At 46.3% G+C, this 27952-nt stretch overlaps 2 protein-coding genes across 6 annotated transcripts in view; one reads left to right on the top strand and one right to left on the bottom strand.

Annotated features, from left to right (window-relative positions):
• LOC118777348 (membrane-associated phosphatidylinositol transfer protein 2-like) overlaps positions 1-16727 on the top strand; it is a 46895-nt gene extending 30168 nt beyond the window's left edge. Inside the window, exons 10-25 of one of the 5 annotated variants that reach the window (XM_036528163.1) lie at positions 1018-1207; positions 2162-2281; positions 2806-3020; positions 3661-3836; positions 4793-4963; positions 6174-6311; positions 8292-8456; positions 9688-9942; positions 11237-11385; positions 12604-12720; positions 12980-13096; positions 13477-13625; positions 14037-14186; positions 14556-14739; positions 15652-15780; positions 16347-16727. In XM_036528163.1, coding sequence (XP_036384056.1) covers positions 1018-1207; positions 2162-2281; positions 2806-3020; positions 3661-3836; positions 4793-4963; positions 6174-6311; positions 8292-8456; positions 9688-9942; positions 11237-11385; positions 12604-12720; positions 12980-13096; positions 13477-13625; positions 14037-14186; positions 14556-14739; positions 15652-15780; positions 16347-16700 — 2779 coding nt within the window. In that variant the 3' untranslated portion in view covers positions 16701-16727. The remainder of the gene's footprint in view (positions 1-1017; positions 1208-2161; positions 2282-2805; positions 3021-3660; positions 3837-4792; positions 4964-6173; positions 6312-8291; positions 8457-9687; positions 9943-11236; positions 11386-12603; positions 12721-12979; positions 13097-13476; positions 13626-14036; positions 14187-14555; positions 14740-15651; positions 15781-16346) is intronic. The other 4 variants (XM_036528165.1, XM_036528164.1, XM_036528167.1 and 1 more) reach the window with 4 other exon arrangements.
• A 6217-nt stretch (positions 16728-22944) lies between these two features.
• Positions 22945-27810, bottom strand: LOC118778289 (bifunctional methylenetetrahydrofolate dehydrogenase/cyclohydrolase, mitochondrial-like). Its single transcript, XM_036529761.1, has 8 exons — positions 27573-27810; positions 25587-25771; positions 24678-24800; positions 24342-24494; positions 24106-24213; positions 23737-23829; positions 23473-23598; positions 22945-23262 (listed from the first exon to the last, which is right to left on the bottom strand). The coding sequence occupies exons 1-8, from the start codon at positions 27656-27658 to the stop codon at positions 23114-23116; spliced, it is 1023 nt and encodes a 340-aa protein (XP_036385654.1). The 5' UTR covers positions 27659-27810; the 3' UTR covers positions 22945-23113.
• Positions 27811-27952: the final 142 nt, after the last annotated feature.

The raw sequence follows: 27952 nt of genomic DNA on the forward strand, positions 1-27952 counted from the left end.
AAAAATCTGTAAACTAGCAAGAAATGAGAAAGAAACCTCCCACTGTCCCTCCTTGACACTGACATTAAAATAACAAGCAAAGCACTAGCTAACAGGATAGAATCTGTAATGCTCATTTTAATCCACCTTGACCAAACAGGCTTCATTAAAGGTAGACACTCAGCAGATAACAAGCATTGTCTTGAATTTGATTTACTACTCAAAATATGACATCCCAACAATAATTTCTTCTTTGGAAGCAAAAAAGGTATTTCACAGAGCTAGTTTGCCATTCTTATTTTCCTCCCTCCAACAATTTGGCTTTGGTAATTCAGCAATTAATTGGATTAACATGTGTATGAAAGTGTATGAAAACCCCTCTGCCTCAGTTGTCACCAGTGAGTGCTTTGCTTTATTTATTGAACCCCTTGCTGCTGCAGTTCACCAGAATGACATTATTTCTTGTATTGTAATAGGTACAACTGTCCTCAAAATCAGTTTATACACTGACAACATTTTATTGTATCTGTGGCACCCAGCAAGCTCCCTTCTGGCCGCCATTAATCTAATAAACTGTTTCAGTAATATCTCAAATTTTCAATAAATTGGTCAAACTCAGAGGCTCTGCCCCTGAGAAATGTCATCTGGGAGGCTGGAATCCAGAAGCTACCACTCCACTCCAGTGCTCAACATCTATCTTGTAGTTAATATTTCTTCAAACCTGAAAAGCATCTTCTGTTTCAGTGCCCCCCCCCCATTCAAAACAATATAAGAAGAATTATATAAATGGAATTGCCTTCCCCTTTTTTATCTCTAATGAGATGAATCACAACCATGAAAATGAACGTTCTTCCCATAATAAACGATCTTTTCTCAGTGGCACCAATTTATCCATTCTCGCAATGATTTTAAAAGCCTGACATCAGTTTTACTGGAAACAAACACATAAACACTGTATGACTGTGCAGACATCCTGACACACATGCTGATGATGACTGTTGCTGTAATGAGTCTCACCCATGTCCTCTCTCACTACAGCCTGAGCCCCTACAGCTATGACGAGGGCTGCCTTTCCAACAGCCAGGACCACATCCCATTGGCCGCTCTGCCCTTGCTGGCCACCTCTGCCCCGCAGTACCAAGACGCCGTGGCGACAGTTATTGTGCGGGCCAACCAGGTGTATGGTGATTTCATCAAGTCCCTGGAGGGGGCGACTTTCTCCGGCCAGGTTTGTTCAGAGGGCCAGGTTGGGTCTCCTGGGAGGGGGGTTTGGTGGGGGGAGCAAGATTCCCAATCAGGGTCTGCCCTTGTGGCATTTTAAATTCACGTCTGAACTTGTTAGCAAGCCTGTTATTGCTTTTGAAAGGCAACACTGTTCTAAGTCATATGAAAAAAGCAGATTGTGTCCCTCTCTCTTACCTTACACTGTAGAGAACTAATTGTAGCTTGGAAGTATGAACCTTTCAAAATAAGCTTTACTTTATGTATTTTGTAGTAACCACTTTGAATCATAAATAGATGAATTACAGTTGGATAGTTACTGCTGAAAACCTGAAGTGCTGTCCTAACTACTCCTCGGAAGATGTAGTTCCATATTTGTGGTAAAGGCATCATGGGATTTTATTGATAATAATAAAAATAAGGAACACAAGAACAGTAGTGTGCTTGCCCTTTGGGCAACCACACTAATAACTACTACGAGAAAGTGGAACCGCTTGAGTATAGTGTAGATTTTAAGTGACATGGGGTTCAGACTACACAATGTTTTTGCAAGCAAATGTTTTTTTAATTGGAATTCATACAGTTCTCTTTGATTCAGATGTAGGCCTTAAAAGCAAAGAATATTAAAAACTAATTCAGAGAGAAATAAAACAGGATAATAAAACCTAAAAGAGGCAGCATATTAGAAGCCTCTACTGCTCACCCAGTGCATGTATTGATCCTTGTGAAGCAAATGTATTGATGCATGATAATGGTAGTGTCAACTGTGGTACATTAAAAGTGACCTGAATTAAATTAAGAAGGAACTGAGCCTTTCAGAGGAACTCACATATTTTCACTTAATGTGATTTTGCCATAGCCAATCAGATGAGATGAAATTGACAGTGAAGTGGTTCCCTCTGTACTGTAGCTGTGTCTTAAGAAGGGGTCCATACTTCATCTCTGTGCCCCGGCTGTGTAGGTGTGTCTCATTGGGGACTGTGTGGGCGGGATCCTGGGCTTCGATGCCCTTTGCAACAGCAGCCAGACTGTGTCTGAGAGCCAGAACAGCAGCCGGAGGGGCAGCGTGGTGAGTGTGCAGGTGAGGCTCTGCTGCTGTGAGCTCCTACACCACAGCAACTACTAATGCTACTCTACTACACCACTTGTCCTGACCTGTTTGTCTGTCTTACTCTGCTTATATTGTACACAGAGAGACCATTTCACTCCTATTACTTGAATGATTCTGCCACTTTATTTAACTCCCCCCACTTTGCAGGGATCCCCCCCCCCTTTTTTTTAACCCCTCCCACTTCACAATGATCCCACCCCTTTATTCCAGTCCTCCCACTTTGGAGTGATCCCACCCCTTTATTTAACTCCTCCCGCTTCACAAAGGTCCCACCCACTTTATTTCATTTCTCCCACTTCACAATGATCCTGCCCCTTTATTTAACTCCTCCCATTTTACACTGATCCCAACCCTTCCATTTCTTCCTTGCCATACTTCATGGCACATCACAAAACATAACTCACCGCACAAACACCTGAGTGCCATGAGCCAAGAAGCTGTCACCATCGCTCTGCAAGCTGAGGGCCCGTCTCTGTTGCTCTGTCTGCCCCCAGGACAATGACCTGCTCTCCCCGGGGATCATCATCAACAGCAGCTACTGCTCAGCGTCCTCGTCCCTGGAGGGCAGCCGGCACCTGAGCCGCAGCAACATCGACATCCCTCGCTCCGGCGGCCCTGACGACCCCAAGAGGCAGCTGCCCCGCAAGCGGAGCGACTCTTCCACCTACGAGCTGGACACCATCAAGCAGCACCAGGCCTTCCTGTCCAGGTGAATTACAACTGAGGGGGCGGAGCTGTTTTAGTGTTCCCTGATTAGCTGCAACACAAGCCGGTCATACTTTTCCTGCATCTTATGTCCCAGCCTCACAGAGCCTATTTGTTGTAGTCCTCCCTACTGTAACAAGTCATGTTATATTAGCAAAGGCTAAGAAAAAAATGTAGAGATAATTTTTTTTTTTTTGAAAAACTTTCACTTCAAGTTCATAGGGGTAGCAGGGGTAGAGCCATTAACTTGTTGTGCAATCCTCCTGCACTTTATCCTCGTCTAGAATTAGGAAATTTCATATAGCTTTTCTGTGCAGTTATGCTGTAGAAAGGTTGCAGTAAATGAATACAGAGAAGGGTTTTCTGCATACAATATGTGTATTTGCTGAAGACAGTGGAGTGTGTGTTATTGTACAAGGTAAGCGCCTTAGATTTTCGGGGTTTCCCATTTTTATCCATGCACCAAATGTTTGCATTGCATTGGATGTAGATAGGTATGTCTGTTTGTTTCTCTGTTTGCATCAAGGGTCCACAGTTATGAAGTTAAGGTTGGATCAATGGTGAGATTGCTCTTGTTTCCATGCGTCTGTCTTTGTAATCCTGAACCTCCCTGTCCCTGTCTGTCCCACTGTCCTTCTGTCCAGCCTGCACTCCAGCGTCCTGCGGAATGATCCGGGCTCTCGCAGATCCAGCAACAGCACCATGCTGGACGGGGGCAGCCTGGGAAAGTTCGACTTTGAGGTGTCGGACTTCTTCCTGTTCGGCTCCCCTCTGGGCCTGGTCCTGGCCCTGAGGAAGACAGTCATCCCCACCCTGGATGGTGAGTCCTTCTGTAACCCAGCGTACCCTCGCATAACACATCTGAGAAAGGAGTAGGTTTGGGTCATTGAATCCCCCCCCCCCCTCCTTGAAGAGCAGGAAATTAATGGAAACCTGAACCAAAACTGTGAAAACATTGACATTTTTTTCAAATGCCACAAATTGAAAGCGTGTTGGAATATAGTCCATTTGGATTCAGTTTTGTCAGACTGCTAACTTTCAGTTTGAGGCTTTGCTGTACTGTTTGTACTGTTTCCATTGAAGTAACAGGGATTTTTAGGGCTCTCTTCAGATATAACACTCTAAATGGAAAAATGAATCCCACGTGAATGGGGTCACACTTCCTCGTGACAGATAGGGCTGGATAAATTAGATAATGTCACCGTCTAGCGAGCCATATGGAGTCCTTAGGCCGGCATACCACATAAAGCTCAGGTCACTCGTTGTTACATAGATGTTCATATGTCTGCGTGAGCTAGCTTTTGTGCTGTTTGAGCAAAGCGACTCAGATTCAGATTTCTCAAACTGAGGCTGATGAACCCTGCAGCTGTGGGGTCGCTCTCTCCCAGGACTTCTCTCCTAAATGAGACATGAAGGTCCTTGCTGGTGGGGGTTATTTGGAATCCCAAATGTCCATTTGGAATGGAATCCAAGGGAAAAACAAAGCACAGAACCCCTCCAGGGATCATGCCCTTCAAAAAACCAAGTCATTCCCAGAAACAAAACAGGGTCAAAAAATGCTATTCATACTCATAGAAGTCAGGAAAATTATGACACGCCTAAATTTAAAACCACATAAATTTTGGTCAAAAGCCAGGGTTGTATTTTCTGTGTGCAAGCGCAAGTGCGCACACCAGGGTAGTTTGCTGTGATCTGCAGTCCAAACATAAGAAAAGAAAAACGTGTTCCCCCCCCCACCGTGCTCTTTTTAACTCACTTTAAGTGTCTCCCCTCTAGTGGCCCAGCTTCGTCCAGCCTGCCAGCAGGTCTACAACCTGTTCCACCCGGCCGACCCCTCGGCCTCGCGCCTGGAGCCGCTGCTGGAGAAGAAGTTCCACCTCCTGCCCCCCTTTAATGTGCCACGCTACCAGCGCTTTCCCCTGGGGGACGGCAACTCCGCTCTGCTGGGTGAGTCAGCCTGGGCGGGTACCGCCAAGGAGCAGGGCTCCGAACCAAAAGGTTATCAGGTCAAATCCCAGACGGGTCACTGCTTACCTCTGGGCGAAGTGCTTAACCCGAATTGCCTGAGTGGACAACAGACAGAATATCCAGCTGCCTAAATGGATAACGGAGTAACAATAAGTTATGTAAGTCTGGCTGGATAAACCCGTCGGCTAAGCCAGGGTGATGTAATATAACTGTAATGAGCATATGCTCATACAGGGACACACACATTTGTTACAGACATATATAGTCACGACCAATGCAGACAAATATCTTAGATAGATTTATGCCTCACGCACATTGACATATTAGACATATTACACACACATATAGCCATGCCAGGCATACACACACCCATACACTTATTATTTTTTTTAGTGCATCATTGTTTGGAACAGCCTTTGAAATTTTGGTGGATCCCACTGTCGGTGCATAGAAATCCTTGAAATAGGTAAAACGTCATATCCGAACGCGTGAGACTGGGATGGAAGTGGGATTTTCCAGGGTAGTCCGGGAATTCAAGACGTAATAATCAACGGATGTGACAAGAAAGGGTGATCGCATTCAAAGGTGATGAAAATAAAACTATGATCATGAAATAGAGGACGTCTACCCATCAGGTTTCTGGTTGTGTATGACCAGGAAATCCTAAGGCCGAAATAAGCCAAAGGAATTCACAGTGACAAAACTGTGTTTTAGTATTGTGCGTGTGTCATGTGTCTACATGTTCTCATTCTATTACTATTTTGTTATTGTGATTGGCCCTCCCAGGCGAGTTACATACTCCTGTATGTAATACATGTATGTATGTCAGATCCGTTTTTTGAGTTTCAGGGAAGGGGGTCAGAGTTCACTGAGCAACCAACGAATCAGTACATTCTACTGTGTCGCTGATCAGCCCCTCTTGTGACTCCACAGACGTGTATGGTCCCTCATGTGACCTTTGACCCCCTGATTCCAAACCTCTATCAGGTCTACATCCACGTATCCAAGGGCCTGGCTCTCGATGCTTTTTGTCATATGATCTGTGTCGATACATGTCTGCTCTCTGTCTGTTCCTTGTCTTCTTCTCCTTCCTTCCTGCCTCCTACCCCTACACCTGCCACCACCCCCGCCCTCCCTGCCCCCGCCTCCCTCCTCGGTCCCCTTTCCCCCCCTGGGCCCCACCTTCTAGTGGAAACAGTGCAGAGCAACCCCCAGCTCCTGATGGAGAGCGGGGTGGTCCCCTCCCTGCGCTGCCCGGAGGGCGTCAGCGAGACCTCCATCCCTGTCCCGGTGCTAAACTGGCAGGCCGTGCCCGCCGCAGCCGAGTGTGTGTAGTCTCTCCTGTTCTCGTCTGCCCGTCCCTCCCCTCTCCTTGTCTCGTGCTCTCTCCACCCCTGCTCCCTGTTTGTGTGAAATCCTGTGTGATGTGCTTCTGTCTGCCCCAAACCCGTGCTCTTTCCCCGTACCTGCACAGAGATGCCCACAGCAGGGGAGGCCACTTGCGAATGCTGCCCCATTCCCCGATGTCACGGTCCTGGCCGTTCCAGGTGGGTCAGGTTGTCCACAGTGTGGTTGTCTGTGATCGACAGCGTTCATTTCTCAGTCGTACTCAGGCTGTAGAAGCCATTGGTATATATGGAATGGCTCACTCGTTTTAGACTCGCTGCAAAAAGCCTCTGCGCAAAGGCTTTGTCAGATCTCACTGAGAACCTGCCTCCGCCTGGAACAGTCAGAACCGGTCATCCGCGTTGCTATGCAATCCCAGAATGTGCCTCGGTGTCCCGTGCCCGAATGTGTCTGTGTTCCCATCAAGATATGAGGATTTCATATCACTGTTGCTCAAATGTCTTTGATCTCTGGAGCTTACAGTCAAAATCTGAGTCGTATGGCTGTTTGAAGCTGTCTGCTCTACTACACAGCCTATATTTAGCTCAGCTCAATCTATGGAGTGAAGAAAATCAAGGGAATGTGCAAGCTGCTCATATGTGCTCATACTTGAACTATAATCAATACCAATTATTGTCACCTTTCACTTGTCCGAACGACAGTTGCTCTGTCCTCATTTGAAACTAAAATACTGTGGGAGAGGACAATAGCAGCACTCTCAGCATTCTCATGCCATTCAGAATGATATTTGACAACAGAAATTAACAGGAGGCAACAGCCAAAAGTTGCCGACGCATCCTGAAATCTAAAAATCCAAAAATCTTTGTGAAGACGGTGAGTCATTCTTTATGGAAAAGCAGATGGATATGGTTTGGTAACTTCAATACTTAAATCTTCCCTTTATCTCAAAAGATTTCATATTAAGCCATCAAATGGTCATTTTGTGTCTAACAATTGACATCTACGTCATTGTAAGAGATTTTTTTACACTTCATTTTCTTCAGAGGCTGGACATTTTGAAAGCACTCATACTTTGAAACAGCATCTGCTGTGTGAGTGTATTTTTAGGGGAAAAGTGTATATGCAAGCGAAAAGAAGTGTGTCCTATGCTCTTGGTAGATAGTGCCCCTAAGCACTGATCCAAGCTCAGCTGAGCAAGCACTGATCATGACCCCAGCCGTTGTCAAAATATCTGAAAAAAAGTGATCCAAAGTCGGTGCTTTATGGGCACTGTCCATCTACAGCATCTCCTGCATTTGGTTTGTGTCTGGATACCTTGTGTGAGGTCCTGAGGTCCCCTGTGTAGAACATTGCGTAAAAAAACATCCATGGTAACATCACCTCCTCTATTTCGATAGGATGGATGGGCTCTGTGTAAATCCTATTTTCAGGTGCTCCGCTCTGTAGAGCTCAGTTTGCCAAAAGAAAAGCAAATTTGTGTCCACAATCATGTGACAAGCTAGTGCCTGACCATCACATGCCGCCATGCTCTCCTTTAACAGGGTCGTATCCTGTATTTGACCGGCCAGATTATAAAACAAAGCATGCTGTAACACCGAGAAACGTTTGAGTCAGGAGTTGAGCCACAGAGCCGGTGTACAGCGCATCCTTGTCACCACGTTCAGGACGTGTACGGGTCGGCGCTGACATTTTACGGCGATGTTATATTCAGTGGACCCTGTGACCTGCCTTTGCATATCAGTGTTTGTCGGGGTGGAAAATCGGATCGCGGGGTGGAGTTAGGTTTCACGCGCCTGGAACCCATCTCACCCGTGTGATCCTTATCTCCCACTCTTGTGTCCCTTCTGGCCTTCTCCTCCTCCTCCTCCTCCTCCTCCTCCTCCTCCCTCTCCTGTGTCCTCCTCTCTCCACGTGCTCTGGAATGTGTGCCTAACGGGATCTCCTTGTCTCGGCTCAATAGCAGACGTTGTTCAGTCTCATGGTGGTGTCTTCGTGGACAGTTCGTTCCCCTCCTCCCCCGTTACCGCCCCCCACTGCCGGGGCACGCGGAGGCCCAGTGAGGTCAGCATTGCCAGCCAGGTCTCAGGAATGGCAGACAGTTACACTGCCTCCAACATAGCCAACAGTAAGTGTCCGCACTGCCCCCCCCCAAACCGCCCTCTCTCTTTTCCTCTCTCTCTCTCTCCATCTTTCTCTCTCCTCTGCTTGCAAACCGCAGTTCTCCCTCTCTGCACTGCACCTACATCACACACCGCAGACCACACCCACCTCCCGCACACACTCGTACGCTGACACACACACGGCTCGATGACTGCATTTGGCCCAACCAATCACAGCCTGAACACCTCCTGCACACGCTGGTTCCAACAGTAATGTGATCTGTGCAGTCAACTCAACCAATCCGCATCCTCAGCTGTGTTTTGAAAAGCCACAACCCTAACTACCCGCATATATGCATTAGCAGAACAGTGGATCATGTTCTGCAAACTGAAAATGTAAACATGAAATTCAAGGTCAGTTTACATACGGCACAATGATTTAGAAACAAATGACACCAAATCCAGAAATACCAGTCTATCATCCCTGAGGCTGACACACACAGCGTATATCTTTAGCCTGACCTGTTGTTTTCGCTCCAATGCGAAAGAAACACACTGTTCAGGGGATGTAGCTGCTTCGATTGTGTCCTTATTTGTGCCTTTTTGCCATCTAGTGGTAAAAAGAAGGTATTGTCAGTCAGTGAGTATTTGAGGGCCACTACCATTTCCAAAGGTTGCAAACAGCACACAAAAACACACAAGAGCATTCATCTCCTAGGCCAAAGGAAAGTCCTTGCCACATTCCTTGTTACTTCCTGTTTCCTGTTACTTCCTGCTGGATGAACTTCAGTTTCGTTTGCATTCACGGTTGAATGGCTTTTGTGTGTTGATGCAAGAAACTGTAAAAATGAACCTTTTTAATCCCTGATTGACCACATAGAGGTACCAGTTAAACTCGGGAAAAATGTGCCAGTAGAATTGGTGCAGCCTTCTCAAAGTAATTCTGCTTGAGGAGGATCTCCCCACTCATTTCATTTTACAGTTTCTGTTTGTTTATAAGTCCTTGTTCATCACAAAAGTTATCAAAAATGTAAAGGCGGAAGTGTGAATGCAAATTTGCATCCACGTAAACTAACTCAGATTTTGCATTTATTTAAAATGTAGCGTATCTAAAACATGCACTTCAGTTTTAAAAATTCAGACATTGCTGAATAGCAGGCCTTGGCAGAGCGTGAGGTGATTTTTGTTTTAATTTCTCCTTGACTGGTAATGCATTTTAATTTTCCCTCTTGTTTTGTTTTTGTGTTTGTCCCATAGCACAAGCATGCCAACTTAACCATTCCAAAAAACTAAGCCTTTTATCCCAGCTCGCCCTCCCGTACAATAAGTCGCTCTCCCGAAGCCCCTCCCCAAAGTCCCGTAGAAAAGACAGGGCTGACAAAAGCCCAGAGGCGGACAGAGAGGGGGGCTGCTTGGATCAGATAGAGAAGAGCAGCTCTGTGGGCTCCGATTTCGGGGTCGACCCGGTCTCCGATCCGCCGTCGCCGGACCTCCAGCTGGACGCGGAGCAAGGTATTCCGGAAGGGGCTCGGCCCGCCTCGGCCGCACCCCCACCCCTACCGCCGCCCGCCCCCGCCGCGCCACCGTGTGGAAGTGCCAGCTACCTCTGTGCCAGCTCTCTCCCCCCTTTCCTGGTGAAAGCCATAACTCTCTCTGCCAGCCTCAGCTTCCTCTTTCTGAGACCTCTCTCCTCAGCCTCACACCTCTTACAGTCTATGCTCTAGCTAACCTCCTCATGTTTTTCTGTGAGCCCATCCTGTCGTGGTCCTGCTGACGAATCATCCCCCGCTCCAGTTGGGGCCTCTTCCGCGCCCTCCCGAAGTGTGCCCAGAGGTTTCAGAGTGGCTGACACAAGGCCTCCCCAGGAAACTGAGTCACTCTGTGAGACATGCCCTGCCCCCTTCCTTCTCCCCCACACATTAAATCCCAACACCACCCAAGTCCCCCGTTAGGGCCAGTCTCGGGTGTAAGATCCCTGCACTGCTGCTCCACTGTGAAGCAGAAGAAAATAGGCCCATCGGTCAGTGTGGTCGCTCATCTTGATGCTCTCATGCCAGTCTCAAACCTCCCTGCCCGCCACTGTTTCTGAAGCTGCTGCTTTGTTCATGGATGGCCTGAAGAGAACAGAAGTTTTGTCAGTTTTTTTTTCAAGACTCTTCTCATCTGGCCTTCTCCGAAGATACCACACGTCTGTGGAGAAGCTTTTTGTTGTGCCTTACAGTGCCCTAGTGCTGCCCACGGAAAGACCAGCAGCCCTAACAGTTGTAGTTCAGAAACTTTTTGTCTGTTTTGAGATCCGCTGTGGTGGTGTCTCTTCCTTTTTAGTGGAAAAGAAGAATGGGAAGGCAATCGTGCTCCTTTGTGTCTACATGCGGTCTTTTTTTTCTTCAGCTGCTGTCCACTGGAAGAAGCACACCCCAATACCGCTTCCCATCATTGAGCTGAACCCATCCATTCATCAGCTGTTCGATTCATCCACTCCTTTACTGCCTGCATACTAGCACCTTCTGAGCTTATGTGTTCTGTTCTGTACTGTCTGTGAGGTGTAGCGCCCTCTGTAGTCTGTGGTGCCAAAGTGCTGGTGGAGGTGAACTGCTTGGATTTTAAACAGAGGCTGTCAACTCCTCTTTCTCCTTTCAGTGGCTGTTTAATGAACGCAGATGTGTAGCAGAAACCCAGGAGGTTGAAAAGCTAGCGCCGAGATGGGTGTCGGGGGCGTGATTGTTTTAGCAGTGCTTTGTGGGATAGGTTGTGTCGGGGGCCCTGCTCTGTGTCTCCGCTGACCCGCGTGTCCTGCCTCCCACAGTCGCAGCCCGTTGGTGGGGCACCAAGCGCATAGACTTCGCCCTCTACTGCCCCGACGCCCTGACCGCCTTCCCCACGGTGGCCCTGCCCCACCTCTTCCACGCCTCCTACTGGGAGTCCACTGATGTGGTGTCCTTCCTGCTTCGACAGGTAAGTCGCTTTGGATAAAAGCGTCTGCTAAATAAATAAATGTAAATGTAAATGTAAATGGCCGTGTTCCACAGCCCTGCCCCTGCACCCATCCCCCTGCCACACATTTTGATGTATTACTCCCTTGTGTGTGTTGAGAATGTGCTTTTGTTGCCTCCCCTTACATTTCTTAGTGACAAGGTTGCTAATTTTCATGTTTGTAGGCTAGTGGCAATAATTATATACAATATACAATACAATGCAATATTACCTACAGTGCTACATCTGAACGGCGGTCTGTCCTTGAAATCGTTTTTGATTCTTTAAAAAATTGAATTATTTATTGTTTAGGTTTTCCTCTTGATTCTGTAGTTTTAGTTTGGTGCAGTTCACTGAAGCATGTTGACCACTGAAACAACAGTGGAACCAGTTTCCTTATTGCTGTACCCAGGAGGTTGATGGGTCTGTGATGTCATACTTTCCCAGTGTATGGAAAGACGAACACTTGAGCAATCAGTCTACTTGGTCGAGTTTCCGACAGCAGTGTCCTGTAGTTGAACACATGATCCCACTGGCCACAAGTCAAATGGTTGAGCCACTATTCCAACACTAGAAAGTTAGTGTTAATCAGCTCTGTTTGCCCTTATCTGTTGGAGGTCTGCAGTACACTGAATGGCATTGGTAAATTAGTAATCTCTCAGATGGCGGATGCATTTCACTGGCTGGAATTACAGCTGGATATCACAGGCAGGTCATTGGGTAGGTCATTGCAGAGGCCCTGATACAGATAGATCATTGATCGAAAATGCCTGCCCTAACCTCAAGTTCTTGTGCTCTACACGTTAGCAGTACTAAGGTGAAATTCCTGTGCTACTGATATAGCTGAAGGCCGCTTTGCTTTGTGGATACGGGTGCTCTCAGTTACACTTGTTTTAATGCTACTACTTGCAATGCTATATCAAAGAGAGGTCACCTGCACCTTAAAAAATATTTTAATTGTTATCATAATATTATATTTACTGTAGAGTAAGACATTTAGTAGCCCTGCAGGACAATTTTGAAATGCATTTCTGGTTCGTAATGACACTTGGTGAAGTGCTGTATGTAAGAACAGACAGATGCCTTAGTTCAACTGGAACACAAGGCAGATGTGAAGCGGGAGTCTGCAGCCTCAGACAGTGTGTCCTGAGCCACAGTCCCGTGTGTAACAGCGTGGTCTTGTGTCCCCCTGTGGCCCAGGTAATGAGGCATGAGAACTCCAGCATCCTGGAGCTGGACGGTAAAGAGGTGTCCGAGTTCACCCCCTCCAAACCGCGCGAGAAGTGGCTGAGGAAGAGGACCCACGTCAAGATCAGGGTGAGTCCTCAAACTCCTGACTTTTGACATCAAATTTCTGGGCACCTCCACAACTTGCGCACTCCACAGGGACTGATGGACTAGTAGCCCCATTCATTAGCATGTACAGCTAGAGCTTATGCTTGAATTTCTCCTCTTTGTTTGACTCAGTTCAGGGTTTGCTGTGATTGCCGTATTTGTTGCTGATGGGTGATGGTTTTGGGTTGGTTGGGCATGCACACCATGTGACAAGGGTGTTTTTGTGCTTGTTTCTGGGCAGAACGTGACAGCCAATCACAGGGTGAATGACGCAGTGTTCACGGAGGATGGGCAGCAGGTGGTGATGGGACGGTTCATGTATGGTCCACTGGACATGGTCACCTTGACCGGAGAGAAGGTAGGTCCTTCCACTGCATGGCAGGCAGCCAGACTGCAGATTCATTCCGCCATACCTTTAACCAGCTGAAGGGTACAGCTGTAACATCCAGACTGGTGTGAAACTAAGAGCCTGTGGTCTGTACAGTATCCCCACCACTCCTCCACACTGCTGCTGCACCAAGGCCTTATTCCTAGTACATTACTGTCATAACATTAGAATTTTTTTATAAAGGACTTATCAAGGGTGTTAATAATCTGTAATCCTTGAAACAATAGATGGTTGTTCTCGCTGGTTCTTTTCTTCCCAGCTGCAGGACAGAGGTTTTTAATGTGTTAGCACCTGATATAAATGTATTGTGTCTGTGTGTGTCTGTGTGTTTGTCTGTGTTCCCCTCCAAGGTGGACATCCACATTATGACACAACCTCCGTCAGGGGAGTGGGTTTACTTTGACACAGAACTGACCAATAGCAGTGGCCGTATCTCCTACGTTATACCTGAGAACAAGCGGCTGGGCATTGGGGTGTACCCTGTCAAGATGGTGGTCAGGTGAGGCTGTGTGCAGGTTCCGTCACGTGTTCTCAGACACGACTAGCTCACACTGAGAATATATTTCACGTGTTACATTTACATGAATACATTCAGATATATTGCGCACATGTGGTTTAGGATGGAGGTTTCCGAACTTCCCCTTCTCCTTTAGCTCTCTCCTGATGTCCTCTTTCTTCAAGTTGGAGCACAGCGCAAGGACCATGTATATTCATTTTGTTGGATTTATGAAAGGAAGTTTGCAATTTCCAGCTAATGATTTTAGGAAATACTCCAGATCTAGTTACACACCATCATAAACCCACACACACACACCCACACACACGCACGCATGCACGCACACATAAAGTATATATTTAAATATATAGTTATATGCGCGAATGGTCCATTTTAGCATCATTTCTCTCACAGGGGAGACCACACCTTTGCAGACAGCTACCTTACAGTGCTGCCCAGGGGCACGGAATTTGTGGTGTTCAGCATCGACGGCTCCTTCGCCGCCAGCGTGTCCATCATGGGAAGCGACCCCAAGGTCCGAGCCGGGGCGGTGGACGTGGTCAGGTGAGTCACCCTCTGCCCCTGCCTCACCCCCCCAGGCACTGATGTTGCGTAAGTAGGCTAGGAGAGAGCATTTGTCTGTAGTGGGATTGTGCAGGCACCGGATGCAATTTTCTGTCAAGTGAATGAGAGGAATGAAAGGAGTCCATTGTGAAAGTGAGGAGACATTTCATTCAGACTGTCTCTCTTGCTGTCTTTCTCTCTCATTCACCCTCACTGTCATTCTCTCTCTCTTACACTTTCTCTGTCTCACTCACTCTCACTGTCATTTTCTCTTACTGTCTTTCTTTCTCTGTCTCTTGCCTACTCTCTCTCTTTCTCTCTCTTCCTCTCTCTCTCCCTCCCTCTCTCTTTTTCTCTCCCTCTCTCCAGGCACTGGCAGGACCTGGGGTATCTGATCATCTATGTGACGGGGCGGCCGGACATGCAGAAGCAGCGTGTGGTGGCCTGGCTGTCCCAGCACAACTTCCCCCACGGCATCGTGTCCTTCTGTGACGGGCTGGTCCATGACCCCCTCAGGCACAAGGCCAACTTCCTCAAGTCGCTCATCTGTGAGGTCAGCAGGGGGCAGGGCAAAAGGGCGGATGTAGTGGGTGCAGATGGAGTGATAATTTTGAGATGGCAGGACGATGCATGGAAAATGCATTGCATGATGTCGGAATGGTGATTTTCAAATTAGACTCTGGTAAACCAGACGCTGGCTACACTGAACAGTTTAGGATTGATATAAACAGTAAAAAAACACTGCACATACTTTGCCAGTGACATAGATGAGCCCGTCTAATGTAAGTTAGTTGCATAAAGTCTGACTCAATTTCAGTCATAAACTTAGCCTCTTTACTCATACATGAACTTTTGCGTTTCCATGGAAACAGCTCAACTGTCAGTCGTCAGACGAAACAAGATCAAGATTATGTAACATGGTTTTTTGAAGCCTGCTTCCGGAAAGAAGGGAAGACAAACAACACACTTGAAATGTTTTCTGAAGGTGTTCAAAATTTACCCAACCAAAATAGCTTTTTCTGCATTATATTAAAACAATTCAGGCTCTTTTCATGCAGCAGAACCCAGGGTATTTGAATGCCAGGTGGTGAATTGGGGTTATATCACACTCACAAGCAGCTAAATATCCACTAGCATAACTGGGTAATGGGCAAAATGTGCATAATGTCCAATCGCCCTTGATCACGTGATGCAGTGGGTGTTAGGAGCTCAGGGTACTCTGAACAACTTATCCATGATCCAAGATCAGCTTACCCTGTCCTAATTATAACTTCAGATCTTATGCAGCAAAGGATAAAGCTAATCCAGCGTTCTTTGTTTGGGAGCAGAATTGTTAAGGTTGGTTTTAGGTTTGGGTGATTGAGGATCAGGGTTCTGGACTACAAGTGTACTTGAAATAAATTTGAAAGCCTATTGAAACTTTGTTGAGAGACATTTCATAATTTGTTGTCTGCCCGGTCCTCAGTCTCACATGAAGATATTTGCTGCGTACGGGTCCACGAAGGACATCTCGGTGTACTCCTCCATCGGCCTGCCCCCCTCCAACATCTACATTGTGGGGAGACCCACCAAGAAGATGCAGCACCAGTGTCAGGTACCGCCCCTTCGCCTTGCCAGAACACTACTGACATGTTGGATGCAAAAGATGCAGACCACCTTACATTAGCCTGTTTCCGGCGTCTGACTACCTGATCTCTTCGGGGAGCTTCAGCAGCAGGTTTGGACAAAAATCAGCATCAAGCTTATGGGTTGCTTTCTGCCCACAGTGCAGACCAAATCATGGCTCTGGGGGAGAGCAGATACGTATATTTTTGTGGGTATTATGAAGTGGCCCCGCACCATAGATGCAGTGAAGAAAACCAGTAATGTGGGTAGAAGAAAGCTCAGCTTCGGTTGCAGCAAAGGATAAAGTAGTGTGATCAGACCCTTTGGGCAATAGGATGATGTCAGCCGTTCTGAGTAGCTTCCTGTGTTGATGCCCGGGGGTTTGTAAGACATAGGAGGCTGAGCATCTTGCACAAGAGGTGGATGCCATGGTTACAAACATGAGCGGTAGCACAGATATTCTCCAATCAGGCAGTAGAATGTGGTGCAGTTCCCTCACATGGGGGGCATCTGACTGATCTTGCCCTTTCTCTCTCTCTCCCCGTCTCTCTGCAGTTCATCACGGACGGGTACGCCTCCCACCTCTCCCAGCTGGAGTACAACCACCGCTCCCGCCCGGCCAAGACCAGCGGCAGCCGCATGGTCCTGCGCAAGGGCAGCTTCGGCCTGGGCGGCAACAGCGACTTCCTGCGCAAGCGCAACCACCTGCTGCGCACCATCTCCTCGCAGCCGGCGCCCACCTCGCCCACGGGCGCCCACGCGCGGCCCGAGCGGGCGCAGAGCCAGTCGGAGAGCGAGCGTGAGCGCGACAGGGCCGACCGCGCCCAGCGCAGCATGAGCATCGCCGCCAGCTGCTGGGGCCGCAGCGGCAGCACCAAGCTGGAGCCCGGGGCCTTCAGCCCCAAGTAGGCCGAGAGCCGCACGGGGGCGGAGGGTGGGGTGGGGGGCAAGGGGGTGGTGATTGGGGTGTCGACCGCGCCGGCTCCGCCCCCCTCAGCAGCAGAACGGGGCGGAGGAAAGGGAAAGAGCGCCCGTGAGAACATATGGTGCTACAAACCCTGTTTTAAAATACATCATTAAATATAGGTGAATCTAATGGCTTTGATCAAACGGGAGTCCATGGAGTAGCACTTTTCACATCGATAAAACACATAAGGAGAAACTAAAACAAGCCTTAAATACCGCTCTGGGTTGAGGAAGGCTGTCTCGTAAAGGGAGGAATGTGCAGGCGTTAAGGGGCGACATGGAAAAGGCCCTTGGCGAATGGACTTGCCCTAGAGTAGGCCCCTTTTTTCTCATTTCTCATCCAGGTGTTCTGAGAATATTGTACCTGTAAATATGTGCCTCCCTCGCCCGGTCTGTGCAAAAGGGCGGGGCGGGGCGCTTCCGCGCAGGGCTACGTGGATCTTTTCACGATGGTCACTTTGCCAACACTTCGTTCCCATGGTTATTTCTGCTGCTCTGGCCTGCACATCGCAGCAAGGGAGCCCACACCACCGCCACCCCTCAGCCCCCCCAGGGCCTTTCTGTACAGTAGCATTCGGCAATAACACACAACTCCCTGCATATATACAGTAACAGAAATGGAACACACGCTTTCCCAGCATGGCCTGCAGGTCGTCAGGGGCCTTATCTCTCTTCAGTATTTCCTGGAGACAAAGATTGGAAGGGACATTGGTATGGACACGTGAACGAGCAGGACAGAAATGGCTTTAAAATGTACAGACAAAAAAAAAAAAAGTGACACTTTTTGTGCTCGATTGTGTAATATGGCAACAATCCCTTTACCTGGCTATCTGCGTGCAATACCTCTGAATCACCGGTAAAGCTCTCTGTTTTGGCGGACGGGTGCCCGTGAGTGGTCATGCTGGGCTCTTTCCTCAGCTGGTGGGACGAGCCACCGAAGAGGAATGCATGCCCGGAGCTCCTTTGGCCCTGGCGCCCTTCCGCCCCCCACAGCCCTCAGTCGGGTACACGGCTGGAGGAGCTTTCAGCTGCTTCTCTCATCATCTTTACTGTGATCTTGGCCTTTAGCAAGACTCATAGGGGGAGGCCAGAGGTGCCCTTTTTTCCATTGACACAGTGTTACAAGTCTCTTTTTGCACAGTTGGTGTTAATAAAAAAGGAGAAAGACGAGGAAGTGGTGATTAGTGAGCTGAGGATGATGGGAGTTGCTGTGAAAGTTTTTTGTGGGGGAGGGGGGAGTGGAGGCTGGGCTTTGAAACCATTTATGTCAGGGGCCTGGAGCTTGGCCTTTAGATGACCATGCCCCCTAGTGGTGGCACCAGGGAATTGCAGTATAATCAGCGGTCATACAGAAAACAACACAACCAACAAACAGCCAAAATCATTTTCAAAAGCTGTAGTAGCTCAACTGTATAACCTCATTGTTTTTTGCACTAAGTTTATAGTTGAGAATATCGTTACCATCTCATGTTGCTACATATTGTTACCTTGTAGTGCATGATAGCTATTATTTATTGCAGGGTATGTGTGCGTCTATGCAGGCGCATGCATATTTCGTCACTATCAGGATTCGAAAAATATTAAGGTAATGTGCCAAAAATATGGCAGTTCATAGGTGTGTATATGAAGTGGATTAGGCTGTATCCCACCTTTCCTGTATAATGTACAGGAGGAGTTTGAACTATGAATGTGTAGATTTCTCTGAAGGCACACGACTTGTACATTTTAGGCTTGTGTACAATATTGTAGAGCTTAGATGACTTTTGAAAGTGCGTTATTAATCTTGCCATATCTTACAGAGTATCAATGGCATCAGTGATACATTTTTTTTATTATTTGTCATTTCATTTGCTTGTTTAATTTCAATAATATCACATAGTAAAAATATCAACCGTATCCATAAATATGATAGACATTAGCCTTGTACAGTATTATTTTTTCTGATTTGTCTGTTATCAAGAAAAACACTGGAATGGTATTTTTTGGATACTTGTGGCATTAAGTTATTAAAGTGTACATTTGGAAATTTTGGATACAGCCTCCCACTTAAGCCAAGCTGTAAATGAGGCATTGAATGTGCTCATAGGCAGATGAATATAACTTAGCTTCAATACGCAAGGTCTTTGCAAGAGGTAAAAAATAAAAACTGCATAGTGTAGATAATGTAAAGATTATGTAAATGTTATGAAGTAGGAATATACAGTTGATAATTATTTATGTAGATTTATAAGGTGATGGATCCTTCAGGTTTATTATATTTAAAGATGTAGCTTTTTTTCTGTTCCAGACCTGTGTAAAATAGTTATTTTATGGACCAACAATGATGTATCTATCTATCTGTCAGTGCATACGTGCAATATTATTCCAATCACTCCATAGCAGCACCACAGAGGGTAAAAATCACAGCAATGACAATCAGTCTATCGGGTACATAGCTCACCCAGTCAGACCACCTGTGGCTGGGATACACACACAAGCACACATGCAGTCACATACCCTCTTTCAGACACACACAAACACACTTACAGGCACACACACACACACACACACACACACACACACCATGGAAAAGCCAGCAGGATCCTAGTTTTCTTGAGTTACATTATCAGTTAGGAAGTAGGCCAGCATGCTTGGAGACCTAATGACAGGGGTTGACTTGTCTAGCAGGAAGAGACCAAGGCTGTGGCAGTCTTAAGAGTGTGTCCATTCCTGCAGGAGAGGGAATGGCGTGCTGTCTCTGACGCGGTTGGGCGTTGTGAGGTCTCATCCAATGACTGAGCTGGCACTGAAGTTAACACAGAACCGGAGAATCTAGGCCCATTGTGACAGGCTGAGGTAGAACATTCACCACACAGCAGTAGGTACCCCTTTCTAGACCCAACACAGCAGGGCGCCAACCGGAGAACCACACATTCTAGAATGGGCTGGCAAAGGGAACAGGCACAACACCTCCTCAAGTTAGGCCACAGCCGGCCTTCTCATAGACTTCTTTTTATTTCTGTCTCACTAAGAGAGCCCTGTCTATTTTGACATTTTACCCCTGAATTTGAATCGCGATTTGGACACTAGGGCCCATGCTTTTTAGATTTTTAAGGTTCTTTAGCACTCACTGGGATGCTGTCTAACACGTATGCCTGAAACGCCTCCGGATCGTTTTGTAGACCTCATCTCAGGTGCAGGAAAAAGACGACTGTTTATAACGGAGCAGAGTGGTCGGAGGGGAAGAAGTAGTCAGGGAGTCCGCAGCTCCACGCAGTGCAGCTGGAGCTTGAATGTAACCCTGCACACGGCCCCACCAGCGGACTCTCAGCCGGAAAGAGAGGAGCGAACACACACACCACCAGAAAGTGTAACATATCGCACCTCTTGCCTCTCACCTGGGAAGACCCAGCACAGACCTTCATGTTTACTACTGACCCTTTACAACAGTTACCGATACACCGTATACAAATTTTATAACAGCAGATATTTTTCAAGCGTTTCTACTTTGCTAGACCTATAAGGATAAAATATTGCATACAGTCTGCAGTGGGATGTTCCGAGGCAAATTTGGCTGGCAGCGTTAAGAGTAATATTCGGGAGAAGGCGTATACGTACTACAAAGGGAAACACCAATACAAAGAACCTGTTAGTTTTTAACTTTGTGACTGTGATTTGTAATACAATTTGTCACATGCAACCAGGTTTAGACAGACTCATTGGGAGCAAAAGCAGTATTCGCGGCTGACTGATCCTAGATTCTTTTGTAGGTGCAGCAGATCTGATGTTTCCATTTAGACGTGGCAAACAGTTTCAGCCTCACACTTCCATCAGTTACATTTCACCTTCCCAAAAATAAGGATGAACCTGTGAGGGAGTTTTGTATATTTCTTTTATTTGCAGGGAAACAGTTATTTATGGTAATTGATATAAATGGACATATGAGAGCGCTACACTTTGAATAAAAAAAAAAAAAGCAACACACATTGACTTGCCAAGACTGCACACTGATGATAACGCCACCAACATCAAAAAATGACAAGTCAGTTCGCTGCTTTAATAGATTTTGATTTCCTGTATTTATTTGAAAAATGTGTGTAAAAAAAAAAAATACGTTGCGATCTGTTGAACTCCTGTGTATCCTCTTCACAACTTCATATTTCTTCTTTCCTGGCTGTTAGTGCAATGCTCCAATACCTGAGTGTGCTTTCTGAACAGTATCATTGTACGTATTGTGGATTCAAAAGACAATTGGACAGCTATTTTATTCTTTCCTCGTATTTTATGTACAGCATATAAATAAATATTAAGAGCTGAGACAGAACTTGCAATGAGTGTTTTAATTAAAAAAAAAAAAAAAACAAATAAATAAAAAAACACCAGTGGAGTTGAGCCTGTATCCAGAAAAAAAAAAAAACTTGTGTTGGTTTGAGGTGTCATAGCTTCCAGTTTGATTGAGGTGGTGGGATTGCAGCTCGACCACAATAAGGAAATCAATAGGGTCGTTTTGGTAAAAACCTGTCAGGAACAAAAAGCAATGCAAACACTCTAAAAGCCATCCACCCCTTTTATTGTTTGTAACAAAAGGTCACCCGCTGTGAAAAAGACCTGAGGTGGACAGCAAACCAGAAGCTCCTGTCTGTCTAGAATGACCACCATTGCTCTGTTTCTCTGGCAGGGAGTCATTAACACAGAGCGACTCCAAGAGTTTCAGGACAGTGACAGTGAGGACACACAGGCTTGTTAACACTGCCGCAGTAATAAACTCCCCAAGATAAGTGGAAATACAACACATTTGCTGAAAGTCAAGAGCATCTGACTGTGCAAAAGTTTGTGTTATTAGAGTGCTATCCCTCACATCTCCAAAAGATGGTAATCGTGCTACAGTAGATTAACACTTGAGAAATACAACTTGACTTCAAGGGTCTTTTCAGCCAGATTATTAACACCACTACATGCGAGAGGAATGAAAGCTTGTGTCCTCTTTGATTTTGCACCGAGTCTGGGCATTCTTTATTTAAAAAGCCATTTGAGCCATTGCTGCTACCACCAAGTCAGTGGTAGTTAAATGTGTACTGGGCCGTGGAGTTTGGTAAGTCCAAAGACCAGCATACTTGTCTTACATTTTGAAAAGTCATGCAGCATCCATAGGTCATTAAAAATATAAGCAACTTTCATGTAAGAACGAAATTTCATTTTTTATTGAGCATGGCAAGTTTTTAAATTATACAAGATGTTAAGCTAAGGAAACGGAAAATGTTAGCATCATGGTTTTGGATACCCTTTCAGATAGTGTCAGCCAACTAACAAACATGTAAAGTGTATTTTCACATGGGCTTATAATTTAAATGGTATCAATAAGCACCCTAATATATTGAGGATATTATAACTAGCAAGACAGTAGCACAGACTTAAAAAAAAAAAAGCTGTCCTTGACAAGTTGCTAACATGTCTGCACTCATCTTACGCATTTACTGTACATGTGTCTGTGATAAAGATGAATGCATTTGTCTGAATTCATCCAAAGGTGGTGGTGATTGATGGAGAGTTTGATTACCACAGCTTCCTCTCAGTAAGTTGTCACAGAAAGCAAAACGACGTGTGCATCTGTTACCAAACATATTGTTTAATTAAATTTATAAATGCACTATTGTTGCATTCTCGTCCGTTCATCCATGTCATGAGACAAGATGCAAATATGAAAAATCGTTCATATTTGACTGGTTTATGGAAAGCAGAAGAAAGTTGTTTCAATAATAATGAAATTTATTCTAGAGGTTTATTCTATTTTAAAAAAAGGTAATTCTGCAATTCTATCATCTTAAGTCTTGCATTGTATCACATTTCTCTTAACAGGGTAACACTCCTTGGTTCTTTGACAGAGAGCAACAATCTATGCAGGAATGAGAGTACACTGCATTGTCACCATGATGGCTTTGCTGCCCACAATACCGGCTTTGATACTGTGCTTGTTAGCACAGTGGAAAGTACAGAGTGTTTCCAACTATGCCTTGTAACTAAAACTGAGTCAGCAACTCCTTCTCTCTTCTTTTAAGCAAAGAATTCACAATGTAAAAAACTCACACGCTTTCAATAATGAAAGACTAGCATAAAGCATAAATGAGGTACAGCAATATAAACAAATCTGCATAAGTTGTAACGGTTCAGAAATAAGTTAATAAAGGAATTCAGTCCTTGGAGCAGCATATTGACGGTAAGCACATATTTCGAAAGTACATCTTCGGGCTATTGCAATTGAGTCGGCCTTTGTGCAAGTGCGTTGGCAAAATGTTCCAACTAAGCAGTAGAATGGTGAGGAATGTCTCACAATTTGTTTTTTGCTTTGATTTTTGGGGGGGTTGGGGGAGGCAGGGCAATTATGAGGATGCCATCATACGGATTCGTTCTTCAGATGACGGAAGGAGGTTCTTTGCCGCCTTGATTGTGTTCTTCATAAGCATGGCAACAGTCATTGGCCCCACTCCACCTGGCACTGGAGTAATGAAGCTGGCCTTCTGTCGTACCCCTGGAAAGGGAGGAAAAATTACTCTAAACAAACACATCAAAACAGCACAGGTCAAGGGAGGGGAAATGGAGGAATAGTGAGTGAGGCAGACTAGGAGGTAAAGGACAGATTACTAAAGTAAAAGGCAATAACTTGTCCTGTTTCATAACAGTAATCATACACAGTGCATGTCTCCAGCTTGGAGGTGAGGATCATTTAGTCAACCCTTACCTTCAAAATCTACATCGCCCACCAGCCTACTCTTGCCTGTGACAGGGTCCTGCACTCTGTTGATGCCCACATCGATGACGGCTGCCCCTTCCTTGATCATATCGGCAGTGATCAGGTTGGGGATCCCTGAGAACACCAGGAGAAAAGACTATTAGTTGCCATGGAGACATGGGATCACAGAGTGGAGGATCTGGGATGAGAAAAAGTAGAGGGAGGTGCACACGCTGGAAACCCCGGCCACACGTGTGGATTGCGCCATCATACCGGCAGCAGCGATAACGATGTCCGCGATCTTCGTGTGCTGCTGGAGCTGTTCCTTAGGAGTGTAGCGATGGGAGATGGTGACTGTTGCATCACCTGTGGAACCAGCAGAGAAGTGGTTAAAGCCTGTGACCTCCAAAACAGCTGACCTGGGTAGAAAAAAAATGCTCCCTATCCCCAGTTTCCCACAGAACTCAAGCATTTTTCCTATATACACTCCCATTCACCCAAAATGGTTCTCCTAGTAATGCATTACAACACTGCCTTCCTCATTATTGCACTAGTGCCCTTTCCCTCAGCTAAAAACCCCATGGTTTCACCCCCGCCTGTCCCCATCCCAAGCCCGTGTGGCCCATGAGATCGGTCCCTCACCCCCTGGCCTCTCGTGTCGGCCGTCGGTGTGCAGCAGCATGGCGATGGGCATGCCCACGTTTTTGGAACGGCCGGCCACCACCACGTTCTTCCCCAGCGTGGGAATACCTGGGAGAGGACATACAGGAAGAGCTGTAGAGTCTGTCCGGAGCCTGTTGGTCAGGAGGTGGGGAGTGGGTCGCCTGTCCCTCCATCAGAGACAGGGCGACGCTGCTGGTTTCTCCACCGTGCCTCACCTGTGCGTTTGATGATTTCCCAGACTCCCCAGGGAGTCGCAGGCAGCATGGTGGACTGGTCCAGGCACATGCGGCCCACGTTGACCACATGGAAGCCATCCACGTCCTTGTCGGGGCTCACTGCATTGCACACGCGCCTTTCGTCTATGTGATCTGTGCAGTGGAGAGGGCATGTTAAAAGTGTACACCAAACACATACAAAGATCTCACAGGGTGATGGGCATTCACTAAAACAGGACTTCTCATTGTTGCAGTGATCCATCTACAAAACCAACATTTCATGCCTACTGTTTACTCAGCTTCAGTCCTCTGTACCTCCCCGTCCCCCTCCCTCACCTGGCAGTGGGAGCTGGACCAGCAGGCCATCTACTCTGTGGTCAGTATTGAGTTTGTGGATCAAGTCTACGAGCTCCTCTTCAGAGATGCTGGAGGGCTTCAGGATGGTCTCACTGCTGATGCCTGAAGACAGACAGAATGGGGAGGAAGAGAAGGGTGAGTCTGCGGTCCATCATTAGAGCTCTCATCCAAATCTGGCTCTGCGCTGAGCTCATCGGCCTGGACTCTGCATGGCACTCAACATGTTGGTGATGCTGGTGTGCCTCAGACCAGGGAAGCCATTTGATGTGAGCACAGAGAGTGGAGGAAGGAAAGAAGGAAAGAGAAAGTGTGAGGTGGGAGGTGCAGGGTTACCGAAACAGAAAGAAAGGTGGAACCAAAACAGGTCGAGAGGGAGCGAAGGGAAAAAGTTACACCCTTATCATTGACAGCCAGCACAAGGGGCCTCACCCTTATCTCACCCCAAAAGAGCACGAGAGAATGTTCCTATTAGGGTCTTATCTTGTCTGACTGTAGACAGCATGTCAAAGTGAGCTTTTGCATTTCAAACGTGAAGACAGAAATGGGCCTCCAGCACTGTAGGCTAATGCTAGAGTGCTAGAGGGATGCAATGGATGGATCTCTGCTAAGTGACCCATCACAAATAGACACATTTGAATAAACAGGCTTCATTATTTACTGTTATACTGCTCTTCATTCCAAGTCTTTCAGCATTGCCCATATTCTTACTTCTATAACAATAACAGTTTTGTCTTTCCATAACCATGAATATTGTTACTCTCATAACATGGTCTACCTTATCATTGAGCTTATATGAATTTGCATGCCACGGAGTGGAGGTGCACACAGATAGTCTTAGACCGGGACACGCTGAGACCTGGATGAGTATATGCTTGGGGCGGGTCGTACCGACGTCGGCGGCGGCGCGGGTCTTGTTGAGGACGTAGGAGTGGCTGGCTGGATTTTCTCCCACCAGCACCACGCTGAGGTGGGGGCGCCGGTTCCCGGCCGAAATCCACTGCTCCACGTCCCACCGTGCCTCCTCTCGGATCTGACGGGCCAGCTTCCGGCCCGATATCACCACTGCTTCCTGTCTGTGGGGAGACAAAGGTGAGCTCACAGAAACTTGGAATGCTTCAGAGTGACTACAGGAGATGAGTGCTTCCTTTCATTACAGTATGTTGGTGCTAATGTAATCCACATGGCTATTCCATTGTACATCTCTGTGCGCGGAGATGAAAAGACTACAAGGCTCGTGACCTGATATAGAGCGGTCAACTGCACTATAAGACTTTGTATCGGTAAAACACGCAGTTGTTTCCAAGAATTCAGTCATTGTTTTTGATCAATATTCCACCCGTATAGTAAGCATTTGAATCAATTGTGGACAAATGGATAAAAACAACACAAAAAAAACAGACATTCACAGTAAATGGTCAAGTGGAGAAGCACACAATGACAGGAGAGATGTGAGATGGCTGAAAAAGGAGAACCCCTTGAACCAGGTCCAACACTGTTCATGTTTAATAAGCAGAAATGGGGGTCACTTATGTAACAACCGGAGAGTAATTACACTTCAGCCAGTTACAGTGATGTAACCCCCCTTTGATTGGGGACAAAGTGGTTGTGCCTTGGTTGGCTTCACAGTTGTTTCCTCTCTCAGGGTTGTTGAGAGGACCTAGGGGTGCTGGAGTGTTGGTATTTCAAAGCTGTCCCACGCATGACACCCCATGCCTCTCCCTTTGCCTCTCCCTTGATCAACTGACATGAGCCAATTTGGTTTTGGGGTTGCTTTAAATTCTTCATGCTATAAAAACGCTGATGTGGTCTAAACCTTACTGCCGATTACCTTGATTTTTAAAATGGTCATGACAACAGACTGTTCTCATATATTTATCCAAATGCTGACATGTAGACACAATGCTATTTTAGAATTGTTAAAAGCAATGCAATTACACTGACTGATCAGAGCCCTTTCGCAGTTCCTTAAAGCAAATTGGCTGAAGTGAATTCTGTCATGTGTTTTGCACGCGGTTTGCATTTCTTTAAAGCTTGGATCGTCTCCTAATTATTCGCATAACGTGTTCCGTACTGTGGCAAACATCAAGGTTAATCATGTCTCGTGAGTGGCCTTGAATGGACTTCTAACCTACATTTATATTTAGGTGAAGTGCAGTCAGTACAGTATGAGATAAAACATCTTTAAAAACATTGTTAAATTAGAAAGGGTGACTCGAAGAGGCATTCTTAATGCAAGCTGACAAACACATGCATATTGACCTGAATATAAATAGTAACTTAAAATACAACAAAATGTATGAATGCAAGGGTCTAGTGGGGGGCGGAGAGCAAAAACACGGTCGAGACGCAAACATGCAACTCGATTTCATCATCCTTCAGCCTTGATGCAGTGAGATACTATCACCTCAAGGGGGCCAGCATAGTTTGCTGCTGGTGCTACGCCTCATTCATTTTTAATATTAAATTAACTTAATACCCTACATATACAGCTGGTATATTCTCTGAAAGCAAGTCGTTACCCAGATTTATCACCCGAAAAACGGACACATTTTGTATGATAGGCTAAGTTAGAGATGCCGGTGCGGTGCAAACCTATCTGTAGCCGGCAAAATTGCTAGTTAGCTGCAAAATACTTGCAGCGGTATAAAGGTCGGACATAATTGCTAAGTGTATCTGCAAGGTCTTAATCGTTCTTAATAAAGGACTGTGTGTTATTGAATAATGAAATCTAATCAAGAGAGTTGTCTGTGACCAAGACCCAGATAGCAAGGCATCTAGTATGCAATGATAAATTTAGAGTGTATAAAGCTAGCAAACGCAAACTATCATCACAGATTTAGTCAAAGTAAAAGCTTCAGTCGGATATCTCCTTACCTCGACGATGACAAGTGAAGTCTGCACACTTGCTGCTGCGCTTGCGAATTCTTGCAGAATTTTATCAGTGCTCTGAACGTAGCCATAGCTTTTGTTTGAGACTCAACACAAATGCAGGCAAAAAAAAAATGCAATGTGGCAAATGATGAGACAGCGGAGGAAGCATAAGAAGGATTTCACCTACTGATCTAAGTGAGGACCGTCAGTCCAAAGAGACAGAGGGGAATTTAACGTTCCCTCTCTTGTATACGCCTCTGACGTCGGTGAAATTGGAGTCAGTGCTCATTGACTACCAATGGGATTACCCCCCATAGTCGCCGCTTTACTCCGCCTATGCACCGGTATCGTTCGAGTTGCGTTTCTCATCGCGCATAAAACAG

The sequence above is a fragment of the Megalops cyprinoides genome, chromosome 5 (genome assembly GCF_013368585.1).
Source record: "Megalops cyprinoides isolate fMegCyp1 chromosome 5, fMegCyp1.pri, whole genome shotgun sequence".
Classification (NCBI taxonomy): Eukaryota; Metazoa; Chordata; class Actinopteri; order Elopiformes; family Megalopidae; genus Megalops; species Megalops cyprinoides.